General features: G+C 47.7%; 1 protein-coding gene across 4 annotated transcripts in view; it reads left to right on the forward strand.

Moving 5' to 3' along the window:
- Positions 1-14,456, forward strand: part of LOC132384011 (spectrin beta chain, non-erythrocytic 1-like) — a 444,742-nt gene that overhangs the window by 332,946 nt on the left and 97,340 nt on the right. For all 4 annotated transcript variants that reach the window (XM_059955276.1, XM_059955278.1, XM_059955275.1 and 1 more), the window contains one exon: positions 3,661-3,798. In XM_059955276.1, coding sequence (XP_059811259.1) covers positions 3,661-3,798 — 138 coding nt within the window. The remainder of the gene's footprint in view (positions 1-3,660; positions 3,799-14,456) is intronic.

Consider the following 14,456-nt stretch of genomic DNA (forward strand, 5'->3'; position numbering starts at 1 on the left):
CAGTTTCCCACGTTCCCGGCAGCTTTACTCCCTCTACACTCAGCTACACAGTCGGGGTACTTACAGTGGACAGGTGATCTTCCGATCCGGTGCCTTATTGGTACGCGGGCAGAAACCAGAGCGCACAGAGCTCCGTAGTCTCGGGTCAAATTGGCAAACACGACACAGATGGCCCCAGAGGCTGGGGTTGAACCCGTACTGTCGATATTCTGCAGATCGAACCTGTGCGGCCACAAAGAAGGCACGACGGCGACTAAATTTCACTCCGAGTTTGAGGAGATTTGGTTTGCCACCAAAGACTCTTGCAAATATTTACAGATGTATCGTGGACAGCATCCAGACTGACCGCCTCACTCACAAAATGCTGGTGGAACGCAGCAGGCCAGGCAGCATCTATAGGGAGAAGCGCTGTCGACGTTTCGGGCCGAGACCCTTCATCGGGACTAACTGGAGAAATCAGTCCTGACGAAGAGTCTCGGCCCGAAGCGTCGACAGTGCTTCTCCCTATAGATGCTGCCTGGCCTGCTGCGTTCCACCAGCATTTTGTGTGTGTGGCTTGAATTATCAGCATCTGCAGATTTCCTCGTGGCTGCCTCACTGTCTGATTTGCGGGGGGAGATGTGTGGGGGGCTACTATACAGGATCGAAATAAGCTGCAGAGAGCTGTGAAATGTTCCATCATGAGCACCAGCCTCCATAGTATCCAGGACATCTTCAAGGAGCAGCGCCTCAAAAAGGTGACGTCCATCATTAAAGACCCCCACCACCCTGGTCCTTTTCTCATTGTTGCCATTGGGAAGATGTACAGGAGCCTGAAGGCGCACACTCAACAATTCAGGAGCTGCTTCTTCCCCTCTGCCATCAGGGAGGAGGTACAGGAGCCTGAAGACACACACTCAGCGATTCAGGAACAGCTTCTTCCCCTCTGCCATCAGGGAGGAGGTACAGGAGCCTGAAGGCGCACACTCAACAATTCAGGAGCAGCTTCTTCCCCTCTGCCATCAGGGAGGAGGTACAGGAGCCTAAAGACACACACTCAACGATTCAGGAACAGCTTCTTCCCCTCTGCCATCAGGGAGGAGGTACAGGAGCCTGAAGACACACACTCAACGATTCAGGAACAGCTTCTTCCCCTCTGCCATCAGGAAGGAGGTACAGGAGCCTGAAGGCACACACTCAGCGATTCAGGAACAGCTTCTTCCCCTCTGCCATCAGGGAGGAGGTACAGGAGCCTGAAGACACACACTCAACGATTCAGGAACAGCTTCTTCCCCTCTGCCATCAAGGAGGAGGTACAGAAGCCTGAAGGCACACACTCAGCGATTCAGGAGCAGCTTCTTCCTCTCTGCCACCAAATTTCTGATAGACGTTGAGCCCATGAACGCTACCTCAATACTTCTTTATTTCCATTGCATTACTTTGTACCATTGCAGCAAAGACAATAAATCTCGCGGCACATGCTGGCGGTATTAAACCTGATGCTGACTTTGAGTGCTGAAGCCGTGAGGCAGGAGCTCTGCTGGCCGTGCCGCTCTTCCGGACCCCACCCTGTAAAGCTGCTCGAGTTCTTGCCGTTGCCTTGAAATCATCCCGCCCCAGTCACCATTCTCGAGTGCTTTTAGTCGTTGGTGTTCAGTCCTGCTCTTTACTTGTGCATTGGAGATGGTAGAAAGGCTCTGAGGTGGCAGGAGTCGAGTCACTCATCCCCCGGCTGTTCAGTCAGTGACGCACTCTTGTTGTCAGTTTCTGGAGCAATAACGGCACCCGGGATGTTAACAGTAGATTCTGATTCAGATTTATTTATCACATGTGCCGTTGCAAGAAAAAGCTTTGTGAGCTTTTGCAATTACCTGTTTTACTTTTGCATTAACTGTTCATAAAGTGTGGCCAGGTCTTCATCTGAGTCACAATAATAGACAAACACAATCTACCTAAGCTACTAACACCCAAACGATTGTAATTTTCATGTCTTTATTGAAGGCGTTGTTTAATCATTCACAGTCCAGGCTGGAAAAAGTACGTGAACCTTTGTATTTAATAACAGGTAGAACTTCCTTCAGCAGCAAAAACCTAGACCAAATGTTTCCTGTAGCTGTAGATCAGACTTGCACAATGGCAAGAAAGGATTTTCGACCATTCCTCCATACAAAACTGTTTCAGTTCACCAATATTTCTGAGATACCTTGCATGAACAGCTCTCGTCAGGACATGCCGCAGCATCTCAATTGGGTTAAGGTCTGGATCCTGACTTGGCCATTCCAGAAGACAAATCTTCTTCTTTTTAAACCATTGTGTTGTGGTTCTACTCTCGTGTTTCAGATCATTGTCTTGTGGCATCGTCCAGCTTCTATTAAGCTTCAGGGTAGATGGTCTGCTACCCTGACACTCTCCTGTAAAACATCTTGATACAATTTTGAATTCGTTGTCCCCTCAACGATTGAAAGCTGTCCAGACCCTGAGGCAGCAAACCAGCACCAAAACCACGTTGCTCCTTCCACTACGTTTCACAGTTGGGATGAGGTTTTGGTGTTAGTTTGACTTCTGTCTCATCTGTCCCAGAAGCATTGTAGAACATCCAAGTGGCCTTTCGCAAATTTGAGACGTGCAGCAGTTCTTTTTTGGGAAGAAAAGTGGTTTCCTCCATGATGTCCTTCTATGAACACCATTCATCTTCAGTGCTTTTCTTATAGCGCGCACTGGAACAGAGACTTCAGCAAGTTCTAGAAACTTTAATGACGTCTTTAGCTGTTACCCTTGTGTTCTTTTTCACCATTCATTGACTCAAACATCTGACTCCAAATAGGAGGCATTACCCCAGAGATTCACATACTTTTTGGAATCCTGCTGAAGCGTTTCGGCCCGAAACATCGACTGCACTCTTTTCCATAGACGCTGCCTGGCCTGCTAAGTTCCTCCAGCATTTTGTGTGTGTGTGTGTGTGTGTGTTGCTTGGATTTCCAGCACCTTCAGATTTTCTCTTGTTCATACTTCTTGGGACCTAGACTGATTGTTTATATGGCTTGCTCAGCGTTGACCAGAAGAGGTCCAATTGTTTGTACGTTATTAGTTTGGGCAGATTGTGTTTGTCTATTATTGTGACTTAGGTAGAGGTCAGACCACATTATATGAGTAATTAATGCAGAAAACCAGGTTATTGCAAAGGGTTCACAAACCTTTTCTTGCAACTGCAGATGTGTGCCAACCTTTCAGCCTACTCCAGGAATAATCTAACCCTTCCCTCCCACATAGCCCTCTATTTTTCTATCATCCACTTGCCTAAGAGTCTCTTAAATGTCACTAGTGTATCTGCCATCTCACGTCTCCTGTCATGGTGGAGACCAAGTTTTTCACGATTAGGATCCTTTGAATAAATCAGTGCTTCACAGAGGGCAATGTAGATGCAGCCAGACGGGAGAAGGCTAACCACCCACTTTGACATTTAACAGGTTATAATATATTTATTAAAATTTTCCTCATTGATTAGGCTTATAGTTACCTATCTAAATATCATCTTCAGTCGATTTGTCAGGTTTTATTTAATGCTGTTGCTGGATAAATTTAGCACGCCAGAGGCGATTTATAAATGGTGTTGTTCATCGTAAGCATTAATGTTGAATAAATCTACGGAATTTGTACTCACTGTTTAAACTTTGGTTTCAGGTTTGAAACGCTGGAGCCGGAGATGAACAGCCAGGCCTCCCGGATCTCAGCCGTCAACCAGGTGGCCAGCCAGTTGCTAAGCACCGAGCACCGTAACAAGGATGAGGTGACTGGCATGAGAGACCAGCTAAACAGCAGGTGAGCCCATCGCAAGTGCCAGGAGACTCGGTGCCGTGTTGGCGTCTGTAAAGCCAGCAAAGCACTTGTCGGAATCACTGACGGAACTCCTTTGTGTGCTCTCACCCAAACCACCAGTGAGTTATAACGGTGAAATTTATCGCGCACTGTGCCCGTGGCAGAAAATGATCCGTCTCCACAATGAGTGAATATAAATTTATATCCATGTAATATTTTTTTCCATTTCCCTATTTTATTCATTTATTAAAGCAATAATCAGATTCGGGTGTATTATCATTGGCATATTGCCATGAATGTGTTGGCGTGTGGCCAAGTGGTTAAGGCGTTGGTCTAGTGATCTGAAGGTCACTGGTTCGAGCCTCAGCTGAGGCAGCGTGTTGTGTCCTCGAGCAAGGCACTTAACCACACGTTGCTCTGCGTCGACACCGGTGCCAAGCTGCTTGGATCCTAGTGCCCTTCCCTTGGACAACATCGGTGGCGTGGAGAGGGGAGACTTGCAGCATGGGCAACTGCCGGTCTCCCATACAACACTGCCCAGGCCTGCGGCCTGGAAACCTTCCAAGGTGCAAATCCACGGTCTCACGAGACTAACGGATGCCTATTATTATTATGCCATGAAATTTGTTTTGTGGCAGCAGTGCTGTATAAGACATAGATTGTGGATAAATAAATATACAGGTAGAAGATCGATAGGACGATGATGATGCATTGTTGATAGAAGAGGAATAACGAGTAGTGGATTTGATGGGGTTTGCCTATAAGGAGAGATTCAGGTTTATTATCACCAGCATGTGTCATGAAATCTGTTAACTTAGCAGCAGCAGTTCAATGCAATACACAATATAGAAGAAAAAAAATAATAATGAGTAAATAAATAAATTACAGTGTATGTACATTGAATAGATTACAAATTGTGCAAAAAAACAAATAATATATTTTAAAAAGTGAGGTAGTGTCCAGGGGTTCAATGTCCATTTAGGAATCGGATGGCAGAGGGAAAGAAGCTGTTGCTGAATATGTGCCTTCAGGCTTTTGTATCTCCTACCCAGTGATAACAGTGAGAAAAGGGCATGTCCTGGTGTTGGAATTCCTTAATAATGGAATCTGCCTTTCTGAGACACCGCTCCCTGAAGATATCCTGGGAACTTTGTAGGCTAGTACCCAAGATGGAGCTGACTAAATCTACAACCCTCTACAGCTTCTTTTGGTCCTGTGCAGTAGTCTCCCCATCCCTCATACCAGGAAATGATTGAGTCTCCTGGGAATGTACTCCTGGAATTCAGAAGAATGAGAGGAGATCTTACAGCCTCACGATTCGGGGGAGTGGATTTAGGACGGAGATGAGGAGCAACTGCTTTTCCCGGAGAGTGGTGAATGGGTGTTATTCTCTGCCCAGTGAAGCAGTGGAGGCTGCCTCAGTAAATATATTTAAGACAAGGTTGGATAGATTTTTGCACGGTAGGGGGATTAAGGGTTGTGGGGAAAAGGCAGGTAGGTGGAGATGAGTCCATGGCCAGATCAGCCAGGATCTTACTGAACGGCGGGGCAGGCTCGACGGGCAAGATGGCCGACTCCTGCTCCTGTTTCTTACGTTCTTATGACTTTTCAGAAATCTGGTGGCAGGGGGGAAGAGGCTGTTTCTAAAGAGCTGTTGAGTGTGTGTCTTGAGGCTCCTGTACCCTCCTCCCTGATGGTAGCAGCGAGAAGAGGACGTGTCCTGGAGAGTCCTTAAAGGAGAGTCTGATGTCATACCGGGCAGTGCAGCAGTCAAAATAGGAATGTATGTATATTTTTAGGGCACCAAAGCTGATCTCCGCCTCCCTCTCAGTACTGGAGTATCAGCCGACATTATGCACTTAAATCCTGATTTTGGATTTAACCCTTCTGATGCCATAAGTGTTAGTTCAGACCCTCCTCCAAGAGGGCCACAACCTTGTCCTAGGATTTGAGAGCTGCGTGCCTCAGTGACCCAGAGGACGATGTTGGCAGAAGTCGGAGCTTTACGCTGGACAGGGTCGCCCGTACCAAGCAGGTCGAAGGGTAGAAGACAGACTAAGAGTTGTCCACTGGTCCTCCAGATGGGGGGGAGGGGTGGTTCAGCTCAGGGCTAACTACCCTCACTGGTTAAAGAAAGGAAAATTGTTCGGGAAACAGCGATGATGAATCCCTCTATATCTGGCCAAGGGCAGGCAGCGGTGGAGAACCTTCATTGCTCCCCTAAATGCCAGCGGCATAACTTGTAATAACCAACCCATTCCCTATTCCTTCCGGAAGCTTCCTCCCTGTATATTGGTCATCCTCAATTTCTCTGGACTGAGTCGCTTGCTCAGCTGTTTCGGGGGGACTTTCAGAATTGATAACGTGGCAGTGGGTGTAGGGAAACGATGTGCCAGGACCGGTAAGACAGCAAGCTGTTCTGGCCCCTCTCTCATTTGTATTCTTTGCCCAACTCGATTGGTACCCCTTCCACAAACATCCAATCCCCCCACCATCAACGGACAGTTGCCGCAGTGTGTACTATCTACAAGATACACTGCGACAGCACACTGGCGTTCCTGAGGCAGCCCCTTCCAGACCCTCAACCACCACCGTCTAGAAGGACGAGAACAGCAGATACCTGGGAACACCACCACTCGGAAATCCCCCTCCGAGTCACTCCCCACCCTGACTCGGAAACACATCGCCATTCCTTCATTGTCGCTGGGTCAAAATCATGGAATTGCCTCCCTAACAGCACTGTGGGTGTACCTACAGCTCAGTGACTGCAGTGGTTCAAGAATGCAGCTCATCACCACCTTCTCAAGGGCAGCTAGGGATGGGCATTAAAGGCAGGCTTAGCTGGCAAAGCCCACGTCCCGTAAATGAATAACCATTTCGCTGAACACTTACGCTCTGTCCGCCAGAGAAAGCGGGATCTCCCAGTGGTCACACATTTTAATTCCATGTCCCATTCCCATTCTGATATGTCTATCCACGGCCTCCTCTATTGTCAAGATGGAGCCACACTCAGGTTGGAGGAACAACACCTTATATACCGGCTGGGTAGCCTCCAACCTAATGGCTTGAACATTGACTTATCTAACTTCCATTAATGCCCCTCCTCTCCTTCTTACCCCATCCCTGATATATTTAGTTTTTTCCCCCATCCCCCTTTTTCTTCTCTCTCTGCCCATCGCTCTGCCTGTTCTCCATCTCCCTCCGGTGCTCCCCTTTCTTTCTCCCGAGGCCTCCCGTCCCATGATCCTTTCCCTTTTCCAGCTCTGTATCACTTTTGCCGATCACCTTTCCTGGCTCTCAGCTTCACCCCACCCCCTCCGGTCTTCTATCATTTTGCATTTCCCCCTCCACCTCCTACTTTCAAATCTCTTACTATCTTTCCTTTCAGTGAGTCCTGACGAAGGGTCTCGGCCCGAAACGTCGACAGTGCTTCTCCCTATAAATGCTGCCTGGCCTGCTGCGTTCCACCAGCATTTTGTGTGTGTTGCTTAAAAAAAATTAAAGGCCTGAATTCCAAACCATTTATATGAGCTTTTCAATATAGCACGCACAAACGGCTGGAGGAACTCGGCACGTCAGCCAGCATCAAACGGAGAGGGATAAAGAGTCGGCATTCTGGGCCGAGACCCTTCATTCATTTGCCGTTTTGTAACTCCTGCCTTCTATGCTACCATCGGCCTTCCCTGTAATCCTTCCCGTTTCTGAACTCACTTCGACCCTGATTCTCTTTGACTCTAACTTCTGTCAGTTCTGTCCAAAGGTCTCCAGCCCAGCTTCCCTTCTCTCCCTCTCTCTCCACCGACGCAGGATCAGGAGTAACCCCAGAATCCACTGGATCCTGCGTCGTGAAGGTCCTCCATCGGTCGCACACAGATATTGAAGGATTCTTCATTGCTGTTTCTGTAACGATTTTGTTTTTATTTGACCAGTCAGGTTTATTAGCCTGGAGGACCAGTGGGCCACTCGCAGTCTGGCCTCTAACCTTTGACCTGTTTGGCACGGGTGACAGTTTTGATCGAGGGACGACAGCGAGTTAGACCAGCTCGAAAAGTTTAAAAAGAGACAGTTTTATAGAGTGGGCGACAGTGTAGAGGTAGACTGAGTAGGAGGGCTTTGGCTCAATGGGGTTTAGGCAATAGCGAGTCGAGGCGAGATGAGCTACTTGTAAGGAATAGAAACAGGAAGTATGTCTGTGAGGCTGGGGTTCTGAACCGGCTGTCGGATGTGGGAAGTCTGGGAGACTCCCAGCCTCCCAGATGGCCACATCTGCACCAGGTGTGTCCAGCTGCAGCTCCTTAGGGACCTGGTTAGGGAACTGGAGCTGCAGCTCGATGACCGTCTGGTCGGGGAAAGTGAGGAGCTGATAGGATAAATAGTCACACCGGGGCCTCAGGAGACAGGTAAGTGGGTAACAGTCAGGAGAGGGAAGGGTCAGATACTAGAGAGTACCCCAGTAGCTGTCCCCCTTGTTTGAGTACTGTTGGGGGGACGGCCTACCTGGGGGGAGCAACAGTGGCCCTGCCTCTGGCACAGAGTCTGGCCCTGTGTCTCAAGAGGGTAGGGAATGGAAGAAGGCAGCAGTAATAAGCGACTCTATAGTTAGGGGGATCAGCCAGGCAATTCTGTGGACACAAGAAAGAAACACGGATGGTAGTTCGCCTCCTAGGTGCCAGGGTCTGGGGTGTTTCTGATCACATCCACGATATCCTGAAGTGGGAAGGTGAACTACCAACGACATAGGTCGGAAAAGGGAAGAGGTCCTGAAAACAGAGAGGGAGTTAGGAAAGAAGTTGGGAAGCAGGACCTCAAGGTAATAATCTCGGGATTACTGCCTGTGCTGCGCAATGGTGAGTATAGGAATAGAGTGAGGTGGAGGATAAATGCGTGGCTGAAGGATTGGAGCAGGGGACAGGGATTCAGATTTCTGGATCACTGGGACCTCTTTTGAGACAGGCATGACCCAAATGATGATGAGAGGCATTGATCGTGTGGATAGTCAGGCTTTTTCCCCAGGGTTGAAATGGCTAACACAAGAGGGCACAGTTTTAAGGTGCTTGGAAGAAGGTACAGAGGAGATGTCAGGGTTAAGTTTTTTACTCAGAGAGTGGTGAGTGCGTGGAATGGGCTGCCAGTGACGGTGGTGGAGGCGGATACGATAGGGTCTTTTAAGAGACTCCTGGATAGGTACATGGAGCTCAGAAATATAGAGGGCTATAGGTAAGCCTAGGTAATTTCTAAGGTAGGGACATGTTCGGCACAGCTTTGTGGGCCGAAGGGCCTGTATTATACTGTATGTTTTCTATGTTTCTGTGACCCTCCCAAAAGCCAAAGCTCAGGGCCCTGACTCCACCCAACATCGCCCTCCGAATCATTGAGGCACACGAGCCTCCAAACCCTACCTGTCGGTTGTGGCCCTCTTGCAGTCATAAATAAATGTATCTGAATCTTAATGTCGTCAACGACTCTGCCGCCATAGCTCTCTGGGGAAAGAGAATTGCAAAGACGTTTGGAAATTCCTTGTCAGCTGCGTCTTAAATGCCCAATTCTTTATTCTGAAGTTGTGCTGACGTTTCCAGACGACCCCGCGTAGGAAGAGGCAGTGCAGCAGCATGGTGGTCAGTGTAACGTTGGAACAGTGCCAGTGACCCAGGGTCATATCCACTACTGTTTGTATGGAGCTGGCATGTTTTCCCTGTCGTCTTGTGGGTTTCCTCTGGGTGCTCTGGTTTTCTCCCAAATTCCAGATCTCTATGAAGAGCGTTTGAGAGCGCTGGGCCTGTACTTGCTGAAAGGAGAGGATTTATTTGAAACCCTTTGAATATTGAAAGGCATGGACAGTGGAGGGGATGTTTCATATTGTGGAGGAGCCTAGGAGCAGAGGGCACAGCCTCAGACAAGAGGGATGTCTCTTTAGGACGAGGATGAGTAGGAATTTCTTTAGCCAGAGAGTGGTAGATGTGTGGAATTCATTGCCATGGATGGCTGTGGAGGCCAAGTCACTGGGTTTGTTTAAAGCAGAGGTTGACACAGATTCTCGGTTAGTAAGGGTGTCAAAGGTTGCGGAGAGAAGTCAGGAGAGTGGGGGTTGAGAGCGATTATAAATCAGCCATGGTGGAATGGCGAAGCAGAACCGATGGGCCGAATGGCTTAATTCTGATCCTGTATCTGATGGTTTGGTAGGTAATTGGTCAGATGGGGGTAATCGGGTGGCCTGGGCTCGTTGGGCCAGAAGGACCTGTATCTCAAAAATGGTCTGAGCCTCCACTCTCTGTCTCCTCATTTGTTTCAGCAAGATCACCTCAGTCCTCCACTCCGTGGAGCAGTGGGCCTAACCTGCTCAGCCTTTCTTCATTTGTCAACCCTTTCAACTCCGTCAGCCTAGTGAATCAACTTCTGGAGACCAAGATGGTGCCTCATACCCCACGTGTGGTCTCTCCAGTAATTACCTGGTTTTCTGCATTAATTACTCATAAAGTGTGATCTGGTCTTTCATCTGAGTCGCAACATTAGACAAACACAATCTGCCTAAACTAATAACACACAAACAATTGCACGCTTCATGTCTTTAATGGAACACATTGTTTAATCATTCACAGTCCGGGCTGGAAAAATTACATGAGCCCTTGTATTTAATAACTGGTAGAACCTCCTTTAGCAGCAATAACTTACATCAAACATTTCCTGTAGCTGCTGATAAGATTTGCATGGTGCGAAGAGGAATTTTCGACCATTCCTCCATACAAGACCGTTTCAGTTCATCAGTATTTCTGGGATAACTTGCATGAACAGCCCTCTCCAGGTCATGCCACAGCATCTCAAATGGGTTAAGGTCTGGACTCTGACTTGGCCATTCCAAAACACCGATTTTCTTCTTTTTAAACCATTCTGCTGTTGATTTACTCTAGTGTTTTGGATCATTGTCTTATTGCATCATCCAACTTCTATTAAGCTTCAGGTGATGGACCGCTGCTCTGACACTCTCCTGTAAAATGTCACGATACAATTTTGAATTAATTGTTCCCGCAACAATTGCAAACTCTCCGGACCCTGGGGCAGCAAAGCAGCCCAAAACCGTGATGCTCCTTCCACCGTGCTTCACAGCTGGGATAAGGTTTTGATGTTGGTGTGCCGTGCCCTTTTCCTTTCAAACCTAGTGGCGTGCATTTCTGCCAAAATGTTCAACTTTTGTCTCACCTGTCCACAGAACATTGTCCCAGAAGCGTTGTAGAACGTCCAGGTAGACTTTTGCAATCTTGAGATGTGCAGCAATGTTTTTTCGAGAGCAGTGGTTTCCTCTGTGGTGTCCTTCTATGAACACCATTCTTGTTCAGTGTATATCTTGTAGAGACTTTAGCAAGTTCTACAGAGTTCTGCAGGCCTTTGGTTGTTGCCCTTGTGTTCTTTTTTACCTCCTTCAGCTTTGCACGTTGTGCCCTTGGTGTGATCTTCGCAGGATGCCCACTCCTTGGGAGCGTCACAGCAGTACTGAATTTCCTCCATTTGTAGACGATTTCTCTTACTGTGGACTGATGAACTTCAGAAATGCTCTTGTATCCTTTTCTAGTTTCATGTTTCTCTCTTACTTCTTCTAAAGGTCCTCTGGTAGACGTTTCGATCGAGGCAGGGTGCAAATAAACAGATCTTTCTTGGGAAGAGCAGGCTCTGTCAGTAACCTGACTTTGTGTGTCTTTTTGAAAGGACAGGGCACCTCGACAACCCACACCTCCAATCACTTCTCATTGGGTTTGCAATGATTCGCAAGAACTTTTGTAGAAGGCATTACCCAGAGGTTCACGTACTTTTGTGAACCGGACTGCGATTGTTTAAACGGAGTGCTCAGTATTGATGAGAAGAAGTACAGTTCTTTGGGTGTTATTCGCTTAGGCAGATTGTGTTTGTCTATTATTGCGACTCATGATGAAGATCAGACCACATTTTATGAGTAATTGATGCAGAAAACCAGGTCGTTGCAAAGGGTTCACAAACTTTTTCTTGCAACTGTAGCTAGGGTGCCTGAGACCTTTGCACAGTAACGCACACAAAAAATGCTGGTGGAACACAGCAGGCCAGGCAGCATCTGTAGGAAAAAGTACAGTCGACTTTTCGGGCCGAGACCCTTCGTCAGGACTAACTGAAAGAAGAGATAGTAAGAGATTTGAAAGTTGGAGGGGGAGGAGGAGATCCGAAATGATAGGAGAAGACCGGAGGGGGTGGGGTGAAGCTAAGAGCTGGAAAGGTGATTGGCGAAAGGGATATGAGGCTGGAGAAGGGAGAGGATCATGGGGTGGGAGGCCTAGGGAGAAAGCAAGTGGGAGAGGAGCACCAGAGGATGGGCAGAGAGTTATAGTGAGAGGGACAGAGGGAGAAGAATGAAAGAGAGAAAAAAGGGGAGGAAATCGTAATAAATAAATAAACAAACACACACAAACAAATAAATAAATAAGGGGTGGGGTATGAAGGGGAGATGGGGCGCTAACTTTGCACAGTACTGTATTTGTCACTGGGGAGTGGAGAGTGAGTTTGCAGATCTGGCAACAGCAAAGGATGTTGGGAGTGGCAAGGTCAGAGTGTGGGGCAGAAGGAATGCCCGGGCAGTTGGTGGTGGTGCAGCTCCAGACTCACCCGGTCCTGAGACAGCAGGGCAAGGATATTTGATTCGAAACAATTGGTTTATTGATCGACAGGATGTCTCTCTGGTGTTTCCCTCTCCAGTCCCCTTTTCCCAGACATGATTCCCCTCTCCCTGCCCCCTTCCCACTCTCAGTCCGCAATGGAGGCCCGTTTCAGAATCAGGTTTATCATCACTCACAATGATTTTTTTTTTGTGCGGCAGCAGTACAATGCAATACATAAAATTACTGCAGTACTGTGCAAAAGTCTTAGGGCAAGCTATATATATTTGTGCCCAAGACTTTTGAACAATACTGTATAATCACCTTCTTGCAGTCAAGCCCAGCATTCCAATAATGACTACACGCAAGCTGTGTTTTTTTTATTCTTCACATTAGGTGCCCGCCCTTAATCCCCTTGCACTTTCTATTCTCACTCTGATAAAATAAATTGTTTTTCTTCGGTCTCCCTTTTAAAGTGGAAACCTCACGCTTTCTCACCTGCTATTCCCTCTGCTAACTTCCTGCTCTCTCGCAACACTTGTGTGACTGACTTACTCTGCAGGATGTTTGTGACCTCGCAGCTTGCTAACCGGAAAGCTGGTCTTGGGTGCTCTTTTCCCCTTCGTCCTTCTTGTCGGTATACGGAACCTAGAACTGTACATCCCCATGAACAGGCCATTCAGCCCACAATCTTGTGCTGTACCAGCTAAAAAGCAAATCAAAAACACACAAACACTAATCCCTCTTCCCTACACCGTGTCCGCATCCCTCCATCTTCCTCACATCCATGTGCCGATCCAAACGTCTCTTAAAAGCCTCTGAATGTATTTGCCTCTACCCCCATACCAGGCATCCACCACTCTCTGAGTAAAAAAACTTACCCCTCACATCCCCTTCTCACCTTCAGTGCACGCCCTCTGGTATTAGGCATTTCAACCCTGGGAACCAGATGCAGGTAGCCCCCGTTTTTCTAGCGGTCGCTTTACGGCAGCTCGCTGTTACCAAAAACCTACATTAGCACCCGTTTTCGCTAACCAAAAAGGATTTTCGCTTTTACGAGAAAAAGACGCCCGCTTTATACAGCAAAAACGAGGAAATCTGCAGATGCTGGAAATTCAAGCAACACAGCATTTTGTGTGTGTCGCCAGCTTTATACGTGTGTTTACCCCGCGAAAGACTGCCATGACCGTGAAGCCTTGTGCGGGCAGTTGTGCGCGCATGCATGTACATGCGCTTGTGTGTACGTGCCGATTTTTTTTCTCTAAATCGATTTTGGCTCGCTGTCTTCCCAATCTTGATAAGTGGAACTACACCGTACATACAATATTTCTGTTTTATATAGGGTGTATATTTATCATATCATTCCTGCATTTACTGTATGTTCGGGTTATTTTAGGTTTTATGTTTTATTTGGTTTGATTTGGTGGGTTATTTTTTGGATCTGGGAACGCTCAAAAATTTTTCCCATAAAAATTAATGATAATTGCTTCTTCGCTTTACGGCATTTCGGCTTACGAACAGTTTCATAGGAATGCTCTACCTTCGGACAGCAGGGGAACCTTGTACTCCCTTGTCTACTCAATCTGTGCCTCTCATAACCTTATAAATCTCTATCCAGGGTCTGCATTGCGCTGTAGGTTTTCTACGTTTCGATCAGATCTTCCCTCAGCCTCTAGGAATTCTGAACAAGACAATCATAGAGCCCCCTTCCCTCCTTCCACAAGAGAGCCCCCATCTCCCTCCCCCCCCCCCCAGAAAGCATTAGCCCTCCACCACCCACCAAGCAATAGTTTTGAAGTGCAATGAAGGAAATTCGCATTTGCAGTGTTGTAGGTGTCCATTGGTAATGGATTGGTTGCTGGGATCATAGCGCGCAGAAACAGACCGTCGGCCCAGCTGCTCCGTGCCCACCCACACACCGATCTAAAGTCTGGGGGCGTTGCGCTGTGCACGTGGAATCACCGAGAGTCTGGCAGCATTTGTCGGAGCATCAGGTGCTTCAGAGAAGCTTTCTGTTCTCTACTGCCCAGTCTCTTCGAAGGACGCCTT

This window comes from Hypanus sabinus, chromosome 31 (genome assembly GCF_030144855.1).
Source record: "Hypanus sabinus isolate sHypSab1 chromosome 31, sHypSab1.hap1, whole genome shotgun sequence".
NCBI lineage: Eukaryota > Metazoa > Chordata > Chondrichthyes > Myliobatiformes > Dasyatidae > Hypanus > Hypanus sabinus.